The 25,757-nt window shown below is 41.2% G+C and overlaps 2 protein-coding genes across 3 annotated transcripts in view; one reads left to right on the top strand and one right to left on the bottom strand.

Moving 5' to 3' along the window:
• The window catches only part of ANGPT2 (angiopoietin 2), a 58,662-nt gene extending 40,921 nt beyond the window's left edge, over positions 1-17,741 (top strand). Inside the window, exons 5-9 of the mRNA XM_049631819.1 lie at positions 976-1,106; positions 7,554-7,655; positions 8,220-8,386; positions 12,491-12,621; positions 16,414-17,741. Coding sequence (XP_049487776.1) covers positions 976-1,106; positions 7,554-7,655; positions 8,220-8,386; positions 12,491-12,621; positions 16,414-16,574 — 692 coding nt within the window. The 3' untranslated portion in view covers positions 16,575-17,741. The remainder of the gene's footprint in view (positions 1-975; positions 1,107-7,553; positions 7,656-8,219; positions 8,387-12,490; positions 12,622-16,413) is intronic.
• Positions 1-25,757, bottom strand: part of MCPH1 (microcephalin 1) — a 171,612-nt gene that overhangs the window by 125,103 nt on the left and 20,752 nt on the right. For both annotated transcript variants that reach the window (XR_007458058.1, XM_049631820.1), the window contains exon 3: positions 19,500-19,577. Coding sequence is in view for 1 of the 2 variants with exons in the window: in XM_049631820.1 (XP_049487777.1) it covers positions 19,500-19,577 (78 nt within the window). In the remaining variant the exon portion in view is untranslated. The remainder of the gene's footprint in view (positions 1-19,499; positions 19,578-25,757) is intronic.

The raw sequence follows: 25,757 nt of genomic DNA on the forward strand, positions 1-25,757 counted from the left end.
CTTCCAGCTAGAGTTTCAGTCTGTTATAACTGGGAAAACTCAGAGTTTCAGCTTCATAGAAAAGGAAAAGACAATCATCTGATATCTGGTGGGAGCAAGATAACTTGAGGTGTTAGCTCTGATGAGCCAAAGTAGAGAAAACCATGCAGCTCAAATCCTGGCAGAGATCAGGAGCACAGGAGAGACAGAGTAGCAGAAATGGCTTTCCTTTCCCCGCGTGTCTCTAGCTGATGTGACGGCAGAGACTGTCTACCTGTAATGCCCACCCGTACATCTAGTCCAGACACCTGTGCTTTGGTAGGTCTCTAGAATTACTATAAATACCTGCAAGAATGATCGAACACACACACACACACACACACACACACACACACACACACCTTTTTTCTAATGGCAGAAAGGGTTGGGAAATCTAAATGTTGAGAGCAGAGTAAAAATCTGAGGGACTTTTGTAATACTAGGACTTTTTGTCTTAGAGTAAGAATTTCAAAAACATAGATACATTAATGGTAGTCTTGAACACAAACTACTGTGGGTCAGGGTCTAAAAATCCAAAGAATACTTAATGTCTTTACCCAACAGTCTAAAGAAATATATCAAGACGTGGCCTCTGTATGGGATATGCCACGCAGCCACTGGAGAGGTACCACTGTTTTTAGGTACGTTCTTTTTTTACTCTTTTGCAGTAACTTTATGTGATTCCAGTCAAGATGGAAGGTTTTTTTTTTTTTAAAGTAACTGTTTATTACATTTAATTGCAAAATAGTTGCATTACATGTAGTTGATTAATAAAAAAAGAAGTATGGCTTACTGGAGTAATTTTTTTTGGAAAGGAGAAGAGCTGGTGTGTCCCTTTTGTTTATTATAAGAATTCAAACGTAATAAAACTTACCACTGAGTGCATCTCAAAATAATAAACTTTTATCTTTTCATGAACTCCCTTTAAATGCTTTCCTATTTTTTTTTTTTTTAAAGCAGCGAAGAACTCCTTCAGTGCTAAGGAAGAAGCAGTCGTTTTCAGAGACTGTGCAGAAGCATTCAAGTCAGGGAGGACGGCGAACGGCATCTATACGCTGGTGTTCCCAAACTCCACAGAGGAGATAAAGGTATGGTGACAGTGTCCTGTTTTCAACTACCTGGCCGGAAACAGGCTTCCTGGAGGCCGAGGAAGTGCATAACACAGTTCACACGCCCAGACCCTTCCCCGCTTCACGCACAGCCAAGCCACAAACGCAGAGCGTCTACCTCACAACAGGTACTTGCCGAGGGCTCCAAGTGCAGTCACTGTGCACAGATGCTGACCGTACACATCAGTGATGCAAAAATTTCTATCTCATAATGTAGGAGACAGACCTCTCTCTCCTATTCTCGTCGCGTTTAACTTAATCATCGCACCGTGAGTTGTTTTCCTTAAAGCGTCAGACTGGTTTCACTCATTTTAAAGAAAATGTCTTCTAAATACTAGAGTTTACATAAGCAAATAGTTTGTCTTTCACTGGCTATTTCAAGTAGCAATGGTATTCCATCAAAGAAAGAAAAAAAAGGCTCGCGTAGGTCACAACTAAAACCACCACAAGAGCTTTGCTTTGACACAACCACGGTACCTTGGTTTGCAGAAGGGATTTATAGACATCTCACACTCCAGCATAGAGCATATAGGAAGACCTATATTTGGTAGTAGAGGCTTAAATAAAATGAATAGTCATTGCTGCTTTGTCAAAGACATCCTGAAGTGAAACTGCCTTATTTTCTTCCCAACTGCGAGTGTGTGACTCAAGAATATAGTGACACAAATACAGTGTGGGCTATTCCCTCGATTCATCCCAGGGTGCTAGCAGATCCCACCCCGCCCCCCACCCCAAATGATTCTGTGCCATCAGTACAAACACCGTTACGCTGTCAGAGGCCGAAAACATCTTAGTGTCATTACAGAAACGGTTCCAGCCTGGCGGACTCACACTGTAAGGGTCTCAGGGACACCCAGGAGTCTGTAGTCCACACCACGTGGATTGCTATCCACGTGGGTGGGCTATCCTTACCCCATCTAATGTAGGCTGGAAGACTTAAAACATACCACCAAAGAGAGAGGCTCAGTTTCTTCTCAAGTATTTGGACTTTATTTCAAGGCATAAGCTCAATTACTTTGTAGAAAGTGAACCAACAGCCAGAACCTTTCAGCAGGAGAAGTTAGGATATAGTTGGATTCAATTATTCTTAGTCCTTCTGGATTACTCAGGGAGCATGATTCCTGAAGTTGCTTTGGAAGACACCTAGCTTCAGGTAAGGAAAAAAAAAAAATCACATTCCCAAGGAACATTTCAATGTGGCTTCTCCCAGAGGTTTGATAAGTTAAAACAATATTACATGAGATTCGGCGTGAAGTCTTTTATAATGATTAGACAGCTGTATATATTAAATGATTATAAATATGCTTGCATCTAATTCGAATGGCTAGATGTGGAACCAATGTAAACACTTCTTTTTTTTTTTTTTTTTTACAATCTTTTAATGTTTATTTTTGAGAGAGAGGCAGGGAGACAGACCACGAGCGGGGAAGGGGCAGAGAGAGAGAGAGACAGAATCCGAAGCAGGCTCCAGGCTCTAAGCTGTCAGCACAGAGCCTGACATGGAGCTCAAAATCACCATCTGTGAGATTATGACCTGAGCAAAGTTGGTCGCCCAACCGACTGAGCCACCCAGGCGCCCTTATGAACGAACCAATGTAAACACTTCTAGAGAAGGCCATCGATACTGTATCACAATGGAAATTTTAGAGGCCCCTGGAAGTGTTACCTCTTTGAACTCAGTATTATCCTCAGTATTTAAAATGCAAATGAAAAACAATTTCAAAATTTAAGCATTAAGGGTTTAAAGAGAGAACTTGAAGCAGTAATATATACTTTGATTATGAATTTAAAAGATAAATATTGTGCTATTCAAGATAATACTTTCCAAAGAAAATCTTTCCAATTCATTCGTGCTGCTTTAAATCAACCTTGGAAATCAGTTAATGTCCCCAGTGCCCTAGAAGCAGCGCATTAGCGAGGAGAAAAACAAAACATAAATGGTCTGTTGCAGATGAGAAAGTAACGAACAGATTCTGTGCTATGGCTCTCGATCCCCTTTGCAATGTGGTTTTCATAAGTTTTTGGGAACTACTGTCTGTCACCAGATGTTGGTCTCTTCTTGGCCTAGAGCAAATGGGGACAGGAGTGGCAATGGGAGGGGGAACGAGGATATCAGTGCAAGGCGGACGCTTTGCAAATCCAGAGGGCAATCGCCCACTACACAGCCCCAACCTACTGCTCTGAAAAGGTTTTCCTGACTCAGCACCATGTTCTGGCCCCAAGGCGCTCAATCAACCCCACGTCCTAACTGGAGGGTTCTATGCCAAGATGAAGATATATAGTACTGTGGGGTGGGGGGCGGGAGTATGTGACATGAGCCTCAGGTCATGGTTGGAAACATTAGGATTTATACTTCTTTTAAACATTTGCAGTAAAAACAACTCATTTACACAGCAGGGAACAATAATCTTACAAAACCTCAATTTTCACATCCGTAAAATAAATGCTCCGGATTAAGTTACTTGTAGATTCCCTTTCAGACTTAAGCCTCCGTAATTCACAACCTGATCCAGGGAGAGAGGGTCTGAGAGACTGGAGTTTAAATTCTGGCTCTGCCAATTTGCACCTCTGAACAAGTCGTTTACCCTGGGTGAGGTCTCAGTTTCCCAATCTGTAACATCATGAAGTAACCCCAGTCTTCTAGAGCTGTTCCGAGATGAGGATGGAGATCCGACACTTAGGACAGGGCTTGGTACTTAACCATCAGTTCGATAAATAGGAACTGTTTACCATTCGGACTGCCCCCAAAGATGCTGAGATAATTTCTCTGCATGACAGGGTAGTCATTTTTGCCCTGTTTCTTCTAGTTCAGGAAAAGAACGTTCAGCAGATCTCTGGGCTGACCTTTTCCAAAAGGGCCCAAGTATTTCAACTTTATTTTTGAAAAATCCATTAGGTTTCTGCAAACAATAAAAACTGCACCAGAGGGATTTGAATATGCTCTTGCTGGTCAGAGACCTAATAACTGCCTTCCCTAAATTTCACAGGGTACCTGTCCCCTAGTGCTTATCTGTGGGTTTGCGGCTTTATCAGTCATTCACCATGGCCTCAGAGCCGAAGCATGGCATTTAAATCAAGCATTATTTGTTGAAAGACTTTGAAGCAAGATGTCAGGTCCCTGAACCATGTAGTCGTGCGCTAACCGAAAGTATTAACCGCCCTCAGGTTTGTTGTAGCTGGAGTGGTAAGGTCTTGGGCATTGTCCGAAGACTTCTGCTTTCCTGATCCTGAGATAATCTACCTCGTCCTTTTCACTCCGTGCTCTCTGGCTATGTGGACAACTCTCTTTGAACGTGATCTTCCCCTGAAAGTTTCACAACTCAGTTCACCATGACACTTCAGCTCGGTTGTTTTTTCTTTTTAAGTGGGACAAGAAAACATTGAGGAAATGTTCTCATCATCTCATCACTGTCCGTGGTGGAGTTAGAGATTAGTACGGCCCCACCCATTTCCACACGGGCAGTGACTCTCAGCCAATCTGGACTCTGATTTTCATACAAAACTGAACTTCTCTGATTTTAAGTATCACTGACTTCATAATGGTGATTTTGACAGCAAAGAATCAAACATTCTTGGAGTAAGGATAGGCTTGCCCCAATCCATATCCGGTCTTTCCACCCACTGGCATGCTATTTAGGATACAGAGGAAGTGACTTCTCTGTACACATATGACTCCTCAAACCAATATTAAGCTAGTTTACTATACTAATTTTTTTAGAAGACACTGAGAGAACTAAGCAGTATGGACCACTGGGTGGACTACGGGCAAACAAGAGGCAGCATTATTCATGAACTGAGATCAGCTTGGAGCTGTGTTGAGGGACTTCTGGTCTCTTAACAAAAGGGTCAAGTTACTCTGTTTTGGGCTGCATGGTATGGTAGAAAAAGCAGTACAGAATGAAGAATCTGAGAGACCTTATTCAAGTCCTATATCTTGCACTTCCGGTCAAGTTAATCTCACTTTATCCATTGTTTTCTCCTTTCAAAAGGGCAGCATTACAGCATCACAGCAAAGTTGCTTCAGGGTTGCTGATAACCTATGCCAAGTACCAAGTGTGGTACTTGGAACAGAGTGGTATTGAGCAATGATCACAAGATAATTAACAATAATAATACACCAATACAGGGAGACAATAAGGGGTTACCTTAAGCAGGTCAGTTTTATCTATCTGGTTAATTAAAAATGGGAAAATCAGGGGCGCCTGGGTGGCGCAGTCGGTTAAGCGTCCGACTTCAGCCAGGTCACGATCTCGCGGTCCGTGAGTTCGAGCCCCGCATCAGGCTCTGGGCTGATGGCTCGGAGCCTGGAGCCTGTTTCTGATTCTGTGTCTCCCTCTCTCTCTGCCCCTCCCCCGTTCATGCTCTGTCTCTCTCTGTCCCAAAAATAAATAAAAAACGTTGAAAAAAAATTAAAAAAAAAAAATGGGAAAATCATTTTATTCTTAATAAATGTAGTTTTCTTTACTGGAGCATATGTTTCCAAACATAGGATCATCAGGGAAAGCTATATGGGCCAACGGGCCCTTGTAGACATAGAGAGAAGTCTGCTGGAGAACAGGGAGCTGGGTCCCCAGGTCAGCTGTCTATATCGTTAGCAATGAGGCGTCAGGCAAGCCGCTTAAAATGAGGGGTCTACATGTGTTCTTGGTTCTCCTTCATCCCCCATTCTTTACAATTTTAACTCACAAATGCAGAATAGTTTACATTTAGACCTACTCTGCCAAAATTATCTCTACCATTTCCCCAAAACACAAAGGAAAACAACATGGGAAGACTATTTCTCATTGGCTTTGAACACTAACTTTCATATTTACTACCTTGTATGCTGTAGGAAAATTTATCATAACCTTCTGGGAAAATTTTTCGTTCTACTATAATCTCATTATTTAAAACTATTTATGTAATCTTATTTTCAGGGGTTTTCAATTTCATAATAAAACTCCAGCTGAGTGGAAACTGAGCATGCATGGTCCTAGCCCAAGAAGGAATTCTGTGTTCTGAGCAAAGTTTAAACCCACCAAGCCAGTTTAAAAGCAAAAATAAAAATAGCTAGGAAGTGAAATACCACGGGCAGTGAGCAAAGTACAAAGAGGCTTGAAGTCCTGATCTGTGGGTCAGAGCTCCCAACGGATTCTCAGGTCCCATACACCAGGCTGGGTGCACAGAGCCTCAGATCTCTCATACTGAGGGGGGAACAGACTCTTGTCCCATGTGGAAGAAGCCTTCTAGCCCCACAACGTAATATAACAGGGGTCTCAGAAAGCCTACAGTGCAAAAACACCCCTTCTACACAACTCTCTGCAAAGCCGATAGGGACTGGCAACTACCATAAAACTTCCTGGGGTTGCAAACACCAGTTAGTAGATTTCTATAGTTTGGAGATGAGGTTTGGGGCCAAAATGCCAAGATGTCCCATTCACAATAAATCTCTAAGAAACAGCGATCTTTGGGTCAGCTGTTGGGGGTGGGTCTTTAGCCTAGAACAGAGGAAAGTCATACTGTCATCAGCACTGAAATCTTGTTCTACTACTGTTTACCTGCCATCAACATTTTCAATTCCTGGTTTTTAACATACAATAAAGCCTTGGATTGCAAGTAACTTGTTCTGGGAGTGATCCACAAGAGGAGCAAGCATTTCTAGTAAATTTTAACTTGATAAGGGAGCAGTGTCTTGCAATACGAGTAGTACGTGAGGGGTGCCTGGGTGGCTCGGTTGGTTAAGCTTCCAACTTCGACTCAATTCATGATCTCATGGTTCGGAAGTCTGAGCCCTGTGTGGGCCTCTGTACTGAGAGCTGGAGCCTGGAGCCCGCTTCAGATTCTGTGTCTCCCTGTCTTTCTACTTCCCCCACCCCCCACAACCACCCCGTGCCATTTGTGCTCTGTCTCTCTCTGTCAAAAATGAACATTTAAAAAATGCAAACAAACAAAAAAGTATGTGACACCAAACATCACATGATCACAACTGAGCCAATGGTTCTTGAAATTCGCTTTGATATACAAGTGCTGTGCATTACAAGCATGTTTCTGGAACAAATTATGCTCGTAAGCCAAGGTTTTACTGTATTTAAAACCAGGGCGCCTGGGTGGCTCAGTCGGTTGAGTGTCCGACTGCAGCTCAGGTCATGAGCTCACGGTGTGTGGGTTCGAGCTCTTCGTCAGGCTCTGTGCTGACACCACTTCGGATCCTCGGTCTCCCTCTCTCTCTGCCCCTTCCCCATTTGTGCGCTCTCTCTCTTTCTCTCTTAAAACTAAATAAACATTTAATGTATTCAGAATGATCTGCTTCTTGGAAGGCCACAAAGATTGACCCCATGGCACAAGTCACATAATAGGTATCTCCATCTGTCCTGTTTCCGTGAGTTCCAATGAAGACCTGACTCACTGATGTTTCCCACACAATGACTGTGCACTTCCCATTGGCAGGCATACTGCGACATGCAGACAGCTGGAGGTGGGTGGACCATCATTCAGCGGCGGGAAGATGGCAGTGTTGACTTCCAGAGGACTTGGAACGAATATAAAGTGGTATGAATACTCTTCAACCCATCTGAACACAATTTTCTTTGTGAAAACTGATTTTCAAGATCTGCAGAACCTTCACCACAAATCCAAAACTAACCAATGACCGTTGACAATTTTTGTTATCAAAGGGTTCCCTTTAGCTGATGCTTCAGTCTCCCCAGTAACGAATGATCCTGTCAGTGTAGTATAAACTAGAGATCAAAACAAAGGCATGCAAGTGAGAGGCTTATTTTTAATGGCAGGCTCGGTGTTTTTCGGTAACCCAACTGTTTTACAAAACTGCACGTCCATAACCTGAGCGGTTTATGCTCATGTTTCTCCTGGTGATTCCCCAAGTAGTTCTAATTACTCTAATACTAATTTCCTTCCAGTAGCAGCTTGGTTTCTTAAAGCAGACCTTTTAAAAATCTACTTTCTTATCTGGAAGACCGCCAAATTTTCAGAATACAGGAAAGAATTTCTGCTGAGTATCTGACAGTCACCCCAGGTTACACTGATAGGCTACTGATTTCAAATACATGAATTAAAAATAAATGAGGTGACTGAATTTTACAACTTGGATTGCAGGGATTTGGGAACCCTTCCGGTGAACACTGGCTGGGAAATGAGTTTGTTTTCCAAGTGACCAATCAACAGCCCTACGTGCTTAAAATACACCTTAAAGACTGGGAAGGGAATGAAGCGTACTCACTGTATGAACGTTTCTCTCTCTCAAGTGAAGAATTCAATTACAGGTGAGTTATATGTAACTGAAAGACATTAATGGATTTGCTGTGCGACTATCCCAGGAAGGGAGAGCCCGACTGCATTAAGCAAGATCTGAAGTACTCAGAGGATACCTTAATGGAAAAACCTCTCATTTCTTAGAGTTCTATGCTGTCTTTCCGTAACTATCTCTAGTTTTAAAATTCCAACTTAGGTTTTAACAATATGAGGGACGCTTCACGAGGACAGCCTTTTGTTTTGTTGTATTTGCTGTGTATCCTCAAGGAGTAGATGAACCCTGCCTGGCAGCTGACAGGCATTATTCAAGAAATATTTGTAGACTATGTGGATGTTGCGTCTGTATCATAAAATGCCATGCCAAGATCATGACACATGTACACCTAGGACTATGTTGTTTTCTTCTGAAAAGGTTTTAACAGTTCAATCTATCTTTCTGCAGCTTGAACGCCCTCGATTGTAACGTTCCATCCCCAAGTCAGGATGAGTTACCAAGTTTAAAAAGTGGCAGAATGAGGTGGGAGGCTTAGTCATGCAAACTCCTTTATTCTCTGCTAGAGAAACAACAGTTGATTCACAGCACTCCCTTAGTATTTGCCTTGCCCCACGCATTTGGCGGCACTAATCTAGAATGTTCCAAGAAAAGCACGGGCATCCTTGACTCAGAATGTAGTTTCTGGCTCTCAAACGCCGTGAGAGTGGAAGCAGAGGACAGCGAAGGCACCGAGACCAGTGCCTGGAGAGCTGCTATTAGGGCAGGTACCAGGAAGGCGCGTATGCCGTCAGGGAAGCGGGTACCTAGAAACGCACGTGCAAGGCCAGACAGAGAATAGGGAGGTCGCGTGCCAGGTGGCACCGCGGGAATTGGCCTCAGGAGGCACAGCAGAACTGTCCAGTCACCGACACAGCCCTGAAGGGCTCTGAAAGGCGTAAGCACACGTCACGAAAATACGTACACTGAGGTCAGAAATAAAGTTCGATGGGAACGCCACAGAAAACAGTGGCCTACAGTCCCAACTGAATCTCACTGACACCCAACTCAGACCCTCTGCCCAATAGAAAATCCGAGATCTGAACAGCTTGGAAAATAAACACTATTTCAAAGTCCTGGAGCTGGCTTCCCAGGGGAGGGTCACAGTGAACAGCAGAGAAATAAAAATAGGCTGAGCAGCTTGCCTGAACAACTACCTGAGGACCACATAATGTCCAGTATGTGCTGCTTTATAAGCATGGGTCAAAATTCTGAAGCTTTATAAGCAAGGGTCAAAATTCTGAAAACTCTGAACGCAGCTAACGTACGGCTAGCACTGACATGACTTTTAGAAAGTCAGTGAAACAGGGCCCAGCAAGTCTCCTTAGAGACAGATCAGGGCTCTCCTGGAGGAGCAATGACTCAGATGGATGAAAAGATAGGTGTTTGGGCCTCACTGCAGCTCTAAGGCGACTCCAAAGAGATCAAAACGTCAATGAATTTTTAGACACGAGTGGTTGGTCATTGTTTTACGTCCAAGCTAAATATTTTCTCAACTGGCAACAGTTAGGAATCTACAACAGAGGAATTAAAAAAAAAAAAAAAAAAAAAAGGAAAGAAAAAAAAAGAAAAAAAAAGAAAGAACCACAAAAAATTAAGGATTAGACTGTTTATATAAGGAGATTTTACAAAATGGGTCATTACCCTTGTATGCTGACATTATAAAGATATTTTAAACTGAGATGGTTCTTAACAGATATTTCCTTTAGAAATGCGATCAATTTTTGGATATGCCATTTAAAAGAGCACACGTTCACTTAAAGCTCAGTTTAATTCACTTGGCAGTACTACAGCCACAGAGGTGTTTTGTTTTTTTTCCCCCTCAAGAAGTGTTCTCCAAAGGTTGGTAAACCGAAAAATAAATGTTCTAAGGAAAGGCAAAATGCATCAATAGAATATTTTTTTGTTAGTGAAGCTAAAAACTATTTGTATATTAAATGTTAAAGACTGGTCACTTTTCACAAACATTCTGGCAGCTCCATGCAGTGAGATGTCATTATCAAATGCTGGCACTGTTTGTTTTCTTTGTTTTTTCCACTCCACTTTCTATAAAATCAACTGATACCAATTTAAAGCAGTTTTAACAATGTGGTCATTCTTAATAACCAAAATTTAAAAGAAAGCAACTATAAAGCAAGGGCCCATACAACAGAAGGATCTAATATGATAGCAACCTTCCTCACAAAGACAAATAAAAAACAGTATTCTCACGGATTCTGCTCACCTTTGGGGAAATTTCATGAGTCCCGTAAGAACCAATGTTGTTCAAAGGAGATAAGAGACTGGAAAGGAGTAAGGGCAAGCATAATGGTTTATCTCAACCCTATCTATGATTAATGAGAAGGGCCTGCAAAGAAATTAAAGTGTTTCAGAAACCCACAAATGAGTACGACATACATGAACGCTTCGCAGCAGGTAATCAGAGGCTGCGTTAGGGGGCAGAGTCATTTTTGAAACACGAGGATAGCACTGAAATTCAGAAATTCAGCCAATGCCTTGGGAGGTGGGGGATTCTAGGGATGCAATGTGAAAAACCATTTTAAATCTAAGTCATTAACACAGAAGTGACTTAGAACCAACATTTTATGGAACTCTGTTTAGCGTGCTCCATACCCCCGTCTTTTCAGAACTATTCCTCAATAAACTAACATCCCTGGTAAGGTTCTATCAGGGCCGAAGCATAACAGAGGATTCTGATGCGTCTAGTGCAGATTCTAGCTCCACCATGCTCCTATCTCTGAGCCTCAACAATTTTATATGTAAATTTTTTTAATGTTGATTTATTTGGGGAGGGAGGGAGAGTGAGCGGGGGAGGACCAGGGAGAGAGAGGATCCAAAGCAGCTCCGTGCTGACAGCTGAGAGCCCGAGGTGAGGGGCTCACCTCACAAACCGTGAGACTACAACCTGAACGGAAGTCAGTTGCTTAACCTACTGAACCACCCAGGTGCTCCAACAATTATGTATGTAAAAACAGGAGAAATGCCTGCCTCTCGGGGCTGGTGCATGCATTCCATGCACAAACCGGTGAAAGTGCCTGGCATAGGCTGGTTAGAGACAGTCCCTGGTGAGCCTTCCCTTCCTTTTCTACCCTCTGTTCCAACATGAATTCTTGGAAATTACATTCCTTTCAAGGTAGTGGTTAGCAAAAGATGAGCATCATTTTGGAGACTTAAAATGCGGTTCTCCCTCAAGACATTGAAGGGGTTTTGTTTTGTAGCATCCCCGGTCAGGAAGACTCCATACCCCAGGCTCCCCCACGGCCCTACTCCACGTACCAGTACAGGAACGTCACATTCCGCACAGCCACACAACAGCACGTGAAACCCTGCTCTGAGCCGTACTGTGCCCACCTGCCAATGGGCTTTCTTGACGCAGTGTTCACATACTTTGTCTTTCCCTTCTGTCTCCTCCTTGGCACACAGATCACTGATGCAAGCCTGGTTTGAGCAATCTTCTACAAGGATGGGCTACTTTCTAGTGTCTGACTTAATATTATGCTTATTCCTTTCTCAGTATCTAGCAGGTTTATTACAATATTATATGGAAATGAGGCGAAGCAGCCATAAGGATGTATTTTCTACACAGCGCTGTAGATTTCTACTCCAGATTCAGTGATCCTTCCTTGCCCACTGCCCTTCCCACCCCCACCACCCCACTGAAAATAACGACGCTTGAAGTTGTCTGTTCATCTCGGGGCTCTCATTTCTGTATGGATGATGCCTGGAGACTTGGAAAGAGGACCCTTTCACGTTGTATTTCCCCCTCTTCTGTTTATCTGAAAGCAGCAGGAAAATAAATGAAAGGGCCCTGAAGCCCCTGTTGATGCTTGTGCAAGTGATATGAGCTGAAGGTTTCATGAAAACATTCCTCACTGCCTAAGGATTTGATGATAAGTTGGTTCCTGTTTATACCAGTACAAAAATATTTTGTCCAGAGTATGCATTTGCACACTAACCAGTACAGAACGCATTTCTGCAGAATGGAATTCTTCATTATAAAAAATTTTCCACTATGGTAAATCAACAGCCCAAGCCAATTATGTTCTTTTCTTTTTTTTTTTTTTTTTCCTTTGCATGCCTGCAGGATTCACCTTCAAGGACTTACAGGGACAGCCGGCAAAATAAGCAGCATCAGCCAACCAGGAAATGATTTTAGCACAAAGGATGCAGACAACGACAAATGTATTTGCAAATGTTCACAAATGCTCACAGGAGGTGGGGTGGCTTTTCTCTCTTCCTATTTGTTTTGGCAAGGAAGAATTTCATAAGAGTGAGAGGCTGGCTATTTGGACTTCAACCTGTGATTGGCGACAATGGCCACATTTCATAAACAGACTTAACTTGCTAGATGTAGGGAGATTTGTTTTTCACTTTTGCAGACTGTTGAGTCTTAAGCAAGAATGTGATGTTGCGCGAAAACTGTCAGCAGGCCAACTGAGTGTCTCTTCGGGACCTCACTCTGGCACTGAGAGGGGACATCTGATACTCAGCAAGCTCTCTTGAGTTTGTGCTCGTTGAGTAGCAGATGTCAGAGCCATGGTTCAATTTCATATTGCTTTATTAAAAAGGATAAAAATTCGGGGTGGCTCAGTCGGTGAAGGGTTCGGCTCTTGGTTTCAGCTCAGGTCATGATCTCATGGTTCAGGAGTTCAAGCCCCACATCAGGCTCTTGTGCTGACAGTGCAGAGCCTGCTTGGGACTCTCTCTCTCTCTCTCTCTCTCTCTCTCTTTCTCTCTCTCTTCCTCTCCACCTCTTCCTGCACCTCCCCTTTCTCTCTCTCTCTCAAAAATAAATAAAAACTTAAAGGTTAAAAATTCAAAACGGCAAGCAAAACAGTGACAAAGATTCATTAACATAGAAATGTCTCCTATTAATAATTCATTGGTCAAATGTGGAATTTTCGGTTATCTTTTTTTTTTTTTAAGATTTCATTAATATAAAGTATACTTACAAACACAAAGAAACTAATCCACCTTTTTTTTTTTTTGTGCACCAAATTACAATGAATGATTGTCCATTTTACACTAAGGTGTGTATTTTCATGCTCTTCTTGCTGGCTACCTTTCTCATTAGACGGCTTCAAAAAAAATTTTATGGATTCAAGCCCCACATATGGCTCTATATCTATGCTGATAGTGCAGAGCCTGCTTGGGATTCTTTTTCCCCCCTCTCTCTCTGCCCCTCCCCTGCTGGCTCTGTCTCTCTCTCTCTATGTCTCTCTCTCAAAATAAATAAACTTAAAAAAAGCTTTTTTTAAATGGAAACCACACCCAGATTAGTAGTCAGAAAGATAAGAGTTCAATGACAAGAAACCAACTGCTAGAAGATGCACTCTTCTGATTTCTAAAAGTTTAAAAATTGAATGAACGGAACCAGTTATGACCAAGACAAGATGAAAGTTTGACATGTTAGTTCTTAAAACTACTGAGAGATTTAAATTTTTTTGTAATGTTTATTTATTTCTGAGAGAGAGAGAGAGAGAGGGAGAGGGAGGGAGGGGGGAGGGAGAGAGAGAGAATGAGTGAGAATGAGTGGGGGAGAGGCAGAGAGAGAGACACACACAGAATCTGAAGTAGGTAGGCTCCAGGTCACGAGCTGTCAGCACAAGAGCCTGACGTGGGGCTTGAACCCACGAGTCATGGGATCAGGACCTGAGCCGAAGTCGGATGCTTAAGCGACTAACCCACCTAGGCGCCTTGAAGAAATATTGAAATATTTAAACCAGCAATATAAATTCTGCCAACAGTACAAACTGAATGTGAAGGAAAACAGGAAGTTGGCAGGGTTTAATGTATAGAGACCATAAGTTATATTACCAAAAAATCCATTCTTTACTCACCCAGGAAAGACAAAGGTAAGCGCTGTGGTCAATGGATTTTATAAATATAAGGTACTACACAAACAAGATCTAAGCTTATCATGTGTTTGCACTTCAGTTAAGAATCATTTAGAGTCAAAAGAAAGGATTTACTTATGAAAATAATTTGAAACTCAGCAATTTACACATCTTTTAAACAATACTGAAAGAATGAGGATCCATTAAAAATTCAGTCTTTTAGATAATATATTTCTACGTACAAACATAATATATACTGGCAGTACAGGTCTTCCCTATTAGCCATAATTATTTCAGCAAGAGAAAGCTACTGTATTGAGTATTTAAAGCTGCCTGTCTCCCTCGTCCTACCATCATTGTCCTTTTTGAAGCCAACAAAAAGGGGGAAAGGGGTAGGTTCGGGGGGACCAAATCTACTGAATCCTTTTTTCCCATCTGTCATTCCCACACTGAACCCAGCTGTCCACTCGAGAGGGAGGCAGCTTTCAGACCACCCGTATGTCATGAGCTACTCAAGAGAGTCAGAGAAGTGCATTAATAACCAAGGAAACAATATATTTATTTACTCAAATCAAGATTTAGGGCTGAGAGTGGGAGTAGGAAAGAGAACGGGGAGAAGAAACACAGCCCAAGAGAGAAAGTGCAGTGGTCCTGACTGTGAGGAGGTCAGGTTCCAACTCACAGTCCGGGCCCCGGGTAAACCAGCCTAACAATCAGCTAGAGTTTTGCACGGACAGCAAATTTTATAGTTAAGTCAGCCAGGAGGCTCTAGAACAGACAGATCTATAAATCCGCAACATTCCTAAATATTTGTGAAGGATTCTGAATAGCACACGCACAAATGTCTTATCAAATCGCCATTAATCTGAATCAGCTTGACCCACGAGCTGTCACCACCAGGAAAGAATTCAGGCAACTGGATGAAATAACTGATCATCACAGCCTGATGTGCAAATATGATAATAGAATCATTATATCAAAATATTTTTTACCTAAAGAAACAGAACTTCACAGATACAACTAAAGGCGCCCAACAAATACCTGCCCCTTGGGGTAACCAATGTACTCAGGTTCATTTCCATTATTTAGTTTGCTAGGAATGCAGACATCAATAATAGGTGTTTTTTCCGTTATTCTAAAATCTAACATAAATGGCACCATACTGTCTGTGGACTTCCACACAATGTTTCTAGGACTGCTTTAGATTAATGCATGTAGATCTAAGCTATTCCTTCTCCTTGAAAACCAGAGCTCTCGCACACTCCTGTGTCTAGCTAAGAGCTTTAAAACCCTAAGGTTAGGGGCGCCTGGGTGGCTCAGTCAGTCAAGCGCCTGACTCTTGGTTTCAGCTCAGGTCATGATCTCGTGGTTTTGAGAGTTCCAGCCCCACATCGGGCTCTGCACTGTCAGTGCAGAACCTGTTGGGGATTCTCTCTCCCTCTCTCTGTCCCTCCCCAACTCATGCTGTCACTGTCTCTCTCAAAATAAACTTAATTTAAAAACTTTCCTTTAAATTAAAAACACACACACACACACACACAAAAACCCTCAAGGGTAGCCAGCCATTCAGGAGTAGATGTGGACCCACCCCCATCCCCCGCTGCTGTGCCAGACAGCCCCCCCTCACCTTAGTGAGCACACCACGATAGCTTTAAATTTCCTTTTTGTCTGTGGGGCTTAACGATTTCCTTCGTATCTAGCTCTCCTGAGCGCTTAAAACTTGGAGTTATTTAAAAAAGAAAAAAAGCACGGGAGAGGGAGGGGAGCCTGAATCAGCCTGGCCCACTAAGTTCCTGGAACTGGAACAGAAGCCAGCAGAGCCTTCGAACAATTCTTGAGTTTTCTGACTCATCCACACTTTCCACTGTGCTGGGGTACTCACCAAATCAGGACCGGGGACCACTCACCATTCATGCCTACGGGGAACTGGCCTTTCCACACAGCACAAGCCTGTGAAAACATCTGCCATATGGAACTGGAACTTCACCTTGGTGACGCAGGAACGTCACACCCGCATCTGTCACTGTGGCTCGGTCTATGCTCAAGCATCCCTGCGTGTGTCTACTCCAAACACACGGAGCGTCACTGGTGGATTAGTGGGGCGTTTCTAGTGGTGAGATACGGGTAGGGTTGCCTCAGTCTTAATTCCTTGTGCGCCTTACTTCCACAGGCTGGTGGTTTGATGCGTGCGGTCCCTCCAACTTGAACGGAATGTACTACCCGCAGAGGCAGAACACAAATAAGTTCAGCGGCATTAAGTGGTACTACTGGAAAGGCTCAGGCTACTCGCTCAAGGCCACGACTATGATGATCCGACCCGCAGGTTTCTAAATGCCCCCACGCGCCTGAGGAGGGACGGGCTGTGCGATTTTCAAAGACTTAATCCCGGAGCTCTCAAAGACGCATCCGCATGCTGTCTCCTCTACCATCTCGAGACCGACAGCACGCGCTCGGTGCAGAGGGGTCCACGGGCCCCGGCCCCGAGTCCCTCGCACCTCCTCGCTTAGACCCACATCACTCGTGAACCCCGAGCACAACCCTGGTTACGGTGACCTGTTGGAACGCCTATGGGAAGATAGAGTGAGGCCTGCGAATTTAGGACTGACAATTCACAGACGCTGTTGTCACAACCAAGAATGTTGTGTCGAGTTCATCCGTAAATAACTGGAAAACAGAACTCTCACGCTACGCAGTACAGATAACCTTGGAACTGCGTCCTTCTAAGTACTGTTTATAGATTGTATAAATATCCATATGTCCCGAGTTCAGCATCACTACCATAATTAAAAGAAAGAAAAAAATTCTCTAAGCCATTAAAATATATTACATATTCAGGGACTTTCTGGGAAGTGCTTATTTGCAGCTTATTTGGACAAGGAAAAACAGCTAACGCATTGTTTGCTCCTCTTAGGTGCTTTAAACTTTCATTTTGAAAACAGCATATTTACATATGTGTGGACAGCACACTTTTAAGTTAATGTTCAGATATATATTTCAAGTTTTAAAGATGAAACCTCCCAGATCTCTGAAATTAATAGAAATGTGTGTCCTTTCAGTTTATATGAAGATTGTACTATTTTTTTTTTCTTTCTGGCTGTTAAATATGAAGGTATTTTTAGTAATTAAATGTAACTTATTAGATAACTACATTGAACATTTATGATAATATTTTCAACTTTGTAATTTGATTCTGAAACAACTGACTGTGCCTCACAACAAGGAAAAATTTGATTTTTTTAATGATGAAGATTATGCATTTAATTCCCTGACAAACAGATTTTACTATACTTTCCTCGCTACTCTATTACAGAGGTCTTTTTTTTTTTTTTCTCTTCTAGTCAGACGTATTTTAGAGAGGTAGGCTACAATTTAGTGGGTGGTTGACAAAACCTTTCTATTTAAAGCACTTACGAGGCTATACTTCTCAAGCTAGTTTCACCCCTAAAGATATTTGCACTAGTAACATTTTATTAGTAAAAATAATTTGCATTAGTAACATTTTTTTTTTAAATGTCGACCAGCAAACTTAAAAAAAAGTAACTGTTTTGGAGTGCAAAACAAAAATCTGACATTTAGAGTAGATTCAGACCTTTACAGAAAATTTTGCAAGCACGGATTTAAGGGCTGCAAAACTTTAAACCCGTCAAGTTTTAACTCCGTTTGAAGTTTTCATAGTCCAATTAACAGTAATGTACATCGTGGAATGCTTTATAATTTGGAAGCAACTTCTCACATATTTGCCTCGGAGTCAGCTGCTGCTAGGAAGCTTAGAGCCAAATTCGAAACCAGCATTTACCTCATGTCTTTCTTCACCATACACTGTTCTACCATTCTGTTTTTTCCTTTATTCCATTTTTCTTATGTAATTTATTTTACCCCATATGCCCCCACCCCAACTACATTTTAAAACACATGCTACATGTTTTGAGTCAATTTATGGAAGAGTCCAGCATGTCACTTTCTCCACTGTCTCGCTGTACTTTATACACTTTACACTTTACACTATTTCCCACACGTACACTGAGTGAAGAACCTCCCCATCTTTGAACAGTCTGTCTTATTACATTTAAGTAGGCTTTATAAGTTCAACAGAGGTATCGCAGCTTTGTATCAAGTTAAAAAAAAATATCTGTTAATAGGATGATAGCTCCACTTCAAAAGAAACCCTAAGTTTCTGTGATTATCTCGAGGACCTCATGGCAGACACTGAGGTGGGCAATGACATTACAGGAAAAACTGGCAACCACGTACTTAATTTATATCACGTGCCCATGCAGGCAGGTAAAATGCATTTCAAAGACAAGCCTCGCTGTGTTGTTCAGAGTTACATATACTCTCTTATGACAGAGAGTAGGGGGGATTTGTGTCTTTACACTTCAATCCCTTACACGGTATTTCAAACAGAGTCTTGCTGAGAGGAATTTCTTCTCTCCTTAAGAAAATATTTACAAAGTTGAGGAAATCAAAACAATGATCTTAAAAATGAAAACAAAAGCAACCCAACAACCTAGAAAACTGCAATGATGAGAAGGCAGAGTCCAACCTCCTACTATACGAGAGTCCTAGGCATACTCAAACAATGAACAATGCCAGCCCCAGTCACATATTAAAATCACCGTTCATCTTTCAGGTATTAATCTTCCAAAAGATGAAACTCTGTCACAAACCAGTTAACTTTTTTGCAAATGAAAGCCAACATCTACACGATCCTGCTTCCAATTAAAAGTGAAATTACCTACTTAATTATCACTTAATCTTTTAAAAAATTAGAATCTCCATTAAGCATTTGAAACATTTATAATTTAAAATTCAGTGAAGTTGAAGTTGTGTTTAGGAAAAGCATCGGAAACAAAAAGACTGTATCATGTTTCTAGCTGGCCACAACTTTTATACCTATCAGTTCTATCTCTATGAGCAGTAACAGCATTATTTTTTAAAGCAGTAAACAATATATCATACCACCTTCTCAAGAACCTAGTCCTTTTTCATTTTGTTTTTCTCAATTCTGAGGACTTTTATAATTAAAATTCTTTGAGATTTCATTCCTCACAATTTTTTGCAGAATGTTCTCACATTCCCACATTTGTTCTCACAAATAAATAGATTAAAAAAGTGTTAAGTTCTATGAAAATGTGTTTTTAATTGTGAGCATAATTGATCTCAATTTAATAAACATCTGAGTCTGTATTTATGCAAATAATAATTTCCTGAGAATACCAAATTGTATTCACCATAATAAAATAACATACGACTTACAGGAGCTGCGGGGAAGTAGTTAGAAAGTTCAAACGGCTCCTCGGAAATCCAATGACCCAGCTCCAAAGACCACAGTACCTACAAGTGACACAATAAGCACAACATTTATTATAGATTCATTAGGCTCTTGGTGGACAATAAACCACTTTGAAGATGTAGCCAAAACAAAACAAAAAGCCCAGCAGTGAATGTGCGCTCCATAGATCTGAACCAGATGTGTCTTAAACACCAAAGTGCCATCAGAATCTCCATGTTGCATCAATCTTATGAATAATAAATGCTTGTTTAAGAAAAAAGTCTCACCATGATTAGAAATCTGGGTTATTATCCTACGGAGGCCAAATACTAAACATTACCCCAATAACAAACATATGAATTACTTTTTTAGGAATTCCAAGTTTCCAATTCAAGGAGTCATTATAGGAAATCCTCAGTAAATATTCCAGGATTTTATTAACTTAAAAAAAAAAGTTTATTAGGAAAAGATAGGTCAGAAGCTTAAATTCAAAAAGCGACCCCTCTTGGCATGTGACTTTGTTTCTAACATGGATGAGTATTTTCAGAAGTTCTCCTAAAGCACTTGAAAATCCTTCCCAGACTCTGGAAGGATAAAATGTCTCATAAACAAGTTTTCATTATTAATATTTATTATTGTTATTTGAACCCACATATTTTAAATGATCAAAACAATGTTTTTGTTTTTAATTCAGTAATGTTCAAGATTCTGTAGTCTTCTCTACTTGATGAACCAATTCCCTGAAAATCTGTTACTATTTCTATGAACCAATAGAATTTTCTAACAAAAATAATCAAACTGAATTACATATCCCACGTTTATTTTTTATCTGCAATTTTCATTTCTTACATTCAGTGAATTCGCTCTTTTTACTAGAGTTGCTACATAAAGCTTAAGTTCTTTTTGCCAAATTACTGGGGATGAGGAGGGAGTCTTCCTGTTTGGTAGTTTCTAAGGTTCAGACCCATCTACGGGATATCGGTCTTAAATATTTTCTTTTCATAAAATAAAGCTAGTACTTTTCCAACGTGAGTCAGCAATATTTCATTTCCAAGAAAAAGTGAGCATGCTAGTGGAATAAAGATAATAACAAGATACAGAACCTGAATGATAATCCTGAACACTGGGCTGGATCTTACTTTAAACAGACACATTTATTTACGTAACAACTGCTTTCTTCAGCTCACTATCCATTCATCTGGGAACAACTGACTGAGAGCCTACTGTGAATTAGAACCCATGCTAGGTCCCGAAAACACAAATCCTGTCCCAGAGGAGTTCACTCTCTGGCAGGAGGCATGAAGGCAAACCACAAATGGTGGTTTCTCAAAACAGTTCTGTGGGAACCTATAGAAGGAGGCAAACTAACTCAGTCTAGGAGAATCAAGGAAGGGTCCACGGATGAGGTGACATTTTAAACGGGGTCTTCATCAGGCCAAAGAGAGAAATGGATGAGAGAAATCTCATCCAAAGAGAGACACAGTGGGAAGGGAGAGGACATTCCAGCACGGAGAGAAATTTCACGTGCCATGGCAGGATTAAAGCGGGTTCTTTTTTTGGCTAAAGGGTGCTTTGGAAGAAGTGGTAAGGAAATAGAGTTGGACCCTGCTTCCATCCGTGTGCATGCAGGGGCATTTGCACATGGCGGAAGGACTGCTGGCTGGGAGAAGCCGGACACAATCAGAAGAGGCAAGAGAAAGAGCTCTGACGGTGTTGGGCCCCAGATAACAGGATGGGAATGGAGTATAACGCAGGGAAATGTGCCTTCATTAGAGAGAGCAAGTAATGGGTTGTGTTCTCAGAGACTCTGCTCCACATAGACTTGGATATGTGTATACACCAGCATTATGTCAGTTAAGTCTTTGTTTTCCCTTGATTTCTGTTGGCTAACCAACATAAATGTGTGTGTGTGTGTGTGTGTGTGTGTGTGTCTTCAGAAGATATGAGAAAAATGGTACTCTGAAATCATGTTTCTACCTGGCTCTTTAGAGGTGGCTAAAACATTGAATTAACACAGTGTTTACCTTACTTTCATCAGTCAGTGTATGGTATCACTTATAGAGACACACTGACATGTGTGTCCTTCCCTACACATCTGAGATTAGCCCAGGAAATAACATGTAAAAAGTTTCAAGATCAGGGGCGCCTGGGTGGTTCAGTTGGTTAGGCATCTGACTTCAGCTCAGGTCATGATCCCACAATTCATGGGTCTGAGCCCCACTTTGGGCTCTGCACTGATGGTCAGAGCCTGAAGCCTGCTTCAGATGCTACGTCTCCCTCTCTCTCTCTGCCCCTCCCCTGCTTGTTCTCTCACTCTCGCTCTCTTTCTCCAAAAATAAATAAACATTAAAAAACAGTTTCAAGATCAGGTTCATTTCAGACATGAGGCAATGTGAAAGAATTAGTATACTGAAAAGGTACCAGTGAGAGAGAATCCAAGGAACCAGTCTTAAAAATGCATGTGGCATTTGAGTTCAGATGTAGTCCACATTAAAATGTCAATTGAATTTAACCTCATAAAAGAAAATTTATGTTCCGAGTTTGTCCCTTTCTAAATGACATGAAAACAAAACCAGAAGGCATTTACAGAATTTTGGTAAGTGAATTAATAAATTTAATTTATGTAGGCATCCCAGGAATTAATATTGAACAGAGATAGCACAAAACACTAAGTTGATTGCAATGAAATCATTAAATCAGAAGTACAGTGCAAGCTTTTTGTTTCAGTTCTTTCATTAGCCAAACTTATTTTTACCTTAGTAGAATGTCCAATATTGGGAAAATCTACTTTGCAAGGTCACAGTTAAGGCTGTAAGTGAACTAAAAGGTGAACCCAACATTATTTCTCGTCATATATGAGATAGGATAAAAATAATTGAGAAGCTAAACTAAAGTAAGAAATTGGGTTGCATAAACAGAGAGGATCAAATCCCATGCTTAAAGCCCTTAAAACGAGGGCCGACTTATTTCAACATCCACTGCAAATGAATATAATATTTTTACATTTTAGAACTGTCATTCATAAAACTTGAACCCTGTTGGTGAATTTAAATGGGAAGTGCTTTCTTGCTTTATTATTAGATTCATAGCTACTGATGAGACAACTTTCCACAACTTTCCACAACGTTCCACAATGGTGTGACCATGCAGATTATTCTACACCAGGCAAAACACAAATGGTCTTCTCTCATTTTATATAAATCTAATCATTCTATTTGAACAGTGCGAGTCGGTGGAGCTACAGTGAACCCAAGCCAGAAAATGGTATCGATAGTGAAAGCAAGTCAATCAGAGCATCGTGTGCAAGGAAGACAATGAGGCCAGCTTAGGGTTCACACACAGCAAAATGAGCACATCTTTACCTTCAAAATCTCCCAATATTCCACGTAAAAGGATGGAATTAAAAATAGTGAGAAAAGAGTCCACAGCAGATAAAACAGGGTGATATCTTGGAAGCTGCAAAGCAGATACATAAATGACAAATGACTGAGAAGGACAAAGAAAGTTCGGACTTAAGTGTCTGGAAAAGGAGGTCAAGAGGAAGCACCAAAGTCCCTCCACACACTCCCTGAAAGGCAAAGAAACTGGTGGCAGTGGATGCCTCTGAAAATGGGGCGTCGAACAGGGTAAACAGGAGAAACCTCCTACCCTCTAGCCCACCCTCTGCTGGAACAACAGAAAACCCATGTCCCACAGGCTGTGTGAGAGCAGTGGTGGAAAGCATAGGGGAGACCTCTCCAGCCCTCCACCCCGCCCCGTCCCCCCCTTCCTGGGGTGCCGGCACAGAACCCCGCAGGCAGGCAGGATGGCAGGACACCAGCCATGCTTTCCTGTACGCTAATCAACCCAGAGAAAAAAGACACAAATACCAATGCTCGCACCTCAAACACCTCCATTCACATCTAATCGTCTATAAGCCACTCAGGCAGGCAGAGTTTCAATCAGCTTTTCAGTGCCTCATAACTGAACATGACTTTGTACCCATTTGATAAAATCCTCTAGCTTGTAAACATGGACCAAACCAAGTAAGAATGGAATTTCTGGGATCACAGTGATGGAAGTCCCTGGATAATAGCAGCTCTATAGACGATAGAGAACCAGTCTCAAGGGGATGAAGACAAAGGGGTTCATGGGTGGTGTTCCAAGAATAATAAATGAGACTGGAAGGTGAACTGATGTGTAGACGTATTTGAGAGAAGAATTATAATGCTTTTAGAAATTTTTGCAGGGAGTTGGTGATAGGTACATACGAAACTAAGCAATCAAAATGACCGTCAATGATTAGCTCGGGAAAACCAACAAACAAAAATTACCAGAAATGAATCATAGTACCTTACATGGTTCAGTTCAAAAAGCACCCATATACTCATTCCTCTGTGTGTGTGTGTCTGTGTGTGCATCAATGTGTATTTACATGCATAATAAATGTTAAAAATCATAACCATATTGAGTACACTGGGGAACAGAAGAGAGGATAATACTGAAAGACAGCTATACAGGCATACTATGATCTTCCTCAGAAGGAAGTCAATGTCTCCTAGTAAATTAAATAACAAAAAACAAAAAAACAACAACCAGCAAGAAAAGCATTTTATTTAGAAATATGTAGGCAAAATATCAGAAGGCTAATTTAGGAGTGAAAATCCAGGCTGGGAAACAGCAAGGCAGGCAGGGTAGGCCTTTTTTTTTTTTTTTTTTTTTATTATAAAGCCTCATAAATTATACTGGATGTTTAAAAACACTTAGGTTGGATCATTTTAGACTTACAGTACAGAGAGTTCTCATTTAACTACCACCTAGATCCCTCTATTGTGTGATCATCCAACTTAACTTTGCTCTTCTCTTTCAAAAGTGCTTTTGCAACTAGAACTGGCTTGTCAATATCTTAAAAAAAAAAAAAAAAAAAAATCTTGCTGAGCCTGTAATTGGAACTGAGTTGAATCTATAGATCAAAATGGGGAGAACCAAAGAGAAAGACAAATACCATCTAATTTCATTTATACGTGGAATCTAAAAATAAAAACAAAACAGAAACAGACTCCTGTATACAAAGAACAATCTAGTGGTTTGCCGGGGTGGGGGGGAGGAGAGGAGTAAGGGGATGGGAAAACTAGGAGAAGGGGGTAGAAGGCACAAGGATACAACGTACAGCATAGGGAATGACAGTTAGTATGTAATGACTTTGTATAGTGACTGGAGTGTGGCTAGATTTATCACGGTGATCACTTCCTAATACACATAAATGTTGAATCACTTTGTTGTACACCTGAAATGAATATAACATTATATGTCAGCTATACTTCAAGAAATAAAAAAGAGAAGGGAGAACCAACCCACAGCTTAAAAAGTATACATATTTAAAAAAAAAAAAAAGTATACATATTCACAGGCACCTGGGTGGCTCAGTTGGTTAAGCTTCCAACTCTTGATTTCAGCTTAGGTCATGATCTCAAGGTTTTTAAGACTCAGCCTCACGTCAGGCCCTGCACCGGTCAGTGTGGAGCCCGCTTGGGATTCTTCCTCTCTGCCTCTCCCCTGCTCACCTGTGCACAGCACACTCTCTCTCTCTCTCTTAAAATAAACAAATATTTTTCAAGAAACTTATCCATTTTCCCCAATTCATGAACATAGTACATCTCTCTTTTTATTTAGGTCTTCTTTGATTTCTTTCATAGTGTTTTGTAGTTTTCAGCATAGACCTGCAAATATGTTGTCAAGATTTAAATATTTTAATTTCTGTGGATGCTAATATAAATTGCATTTTATTTCTTTTTTTAATTTAATGTTTGTTTATTTTTGAGAGAGAGAGAGACAGAGTGCAAGAAGAGGTGGGGCAGAGAGAGGGAAACACGGTATCCAAAGCAGGCTCCAGGCTCTGAGCTGTCAGCACAGAGCCCGATGTGGGGCTCGAACTCACAGACTGTGAGATCATGACCTGAGCCAAAGTTGGACACTTAACTGACTCAGCCACCCAGGCGTCCCATAAATTGCATTAAAAAAATCAGGATTCCAGTTGTCTATTGCTAGTACACAGAAATACAACTGAATTCTGTATATTGAGCTTGCACCCTATAACCTTGCTGAACTCACTAGTTGTGGGAGCTTTTTTGTAGATTTGTTGATGTTTTCTATGTAGCCAGTCATGTCTTTTGTGAATAAACAGTTTTATTTGCTGCTTTCCCAATCTGTGTGCATATTTTTTTTAGCTCCATTATTGCACTAAGACCCACCCCCCCCCAATA

The sequence above is a fragment of the Panthera uncia genome, chromosome B1 (assembly GCF_023721935.1).
Source record: "Panthera uncia isolate 11264 chromosome B1, Puncia_PCG_1.0, whole genome shotgun sequence".
Lineage (NCBI taxonomy): Eukaryota > Metazoa > Chordata > Mammalia > Carnivora > Felidae > Panthera > Panthera uncia.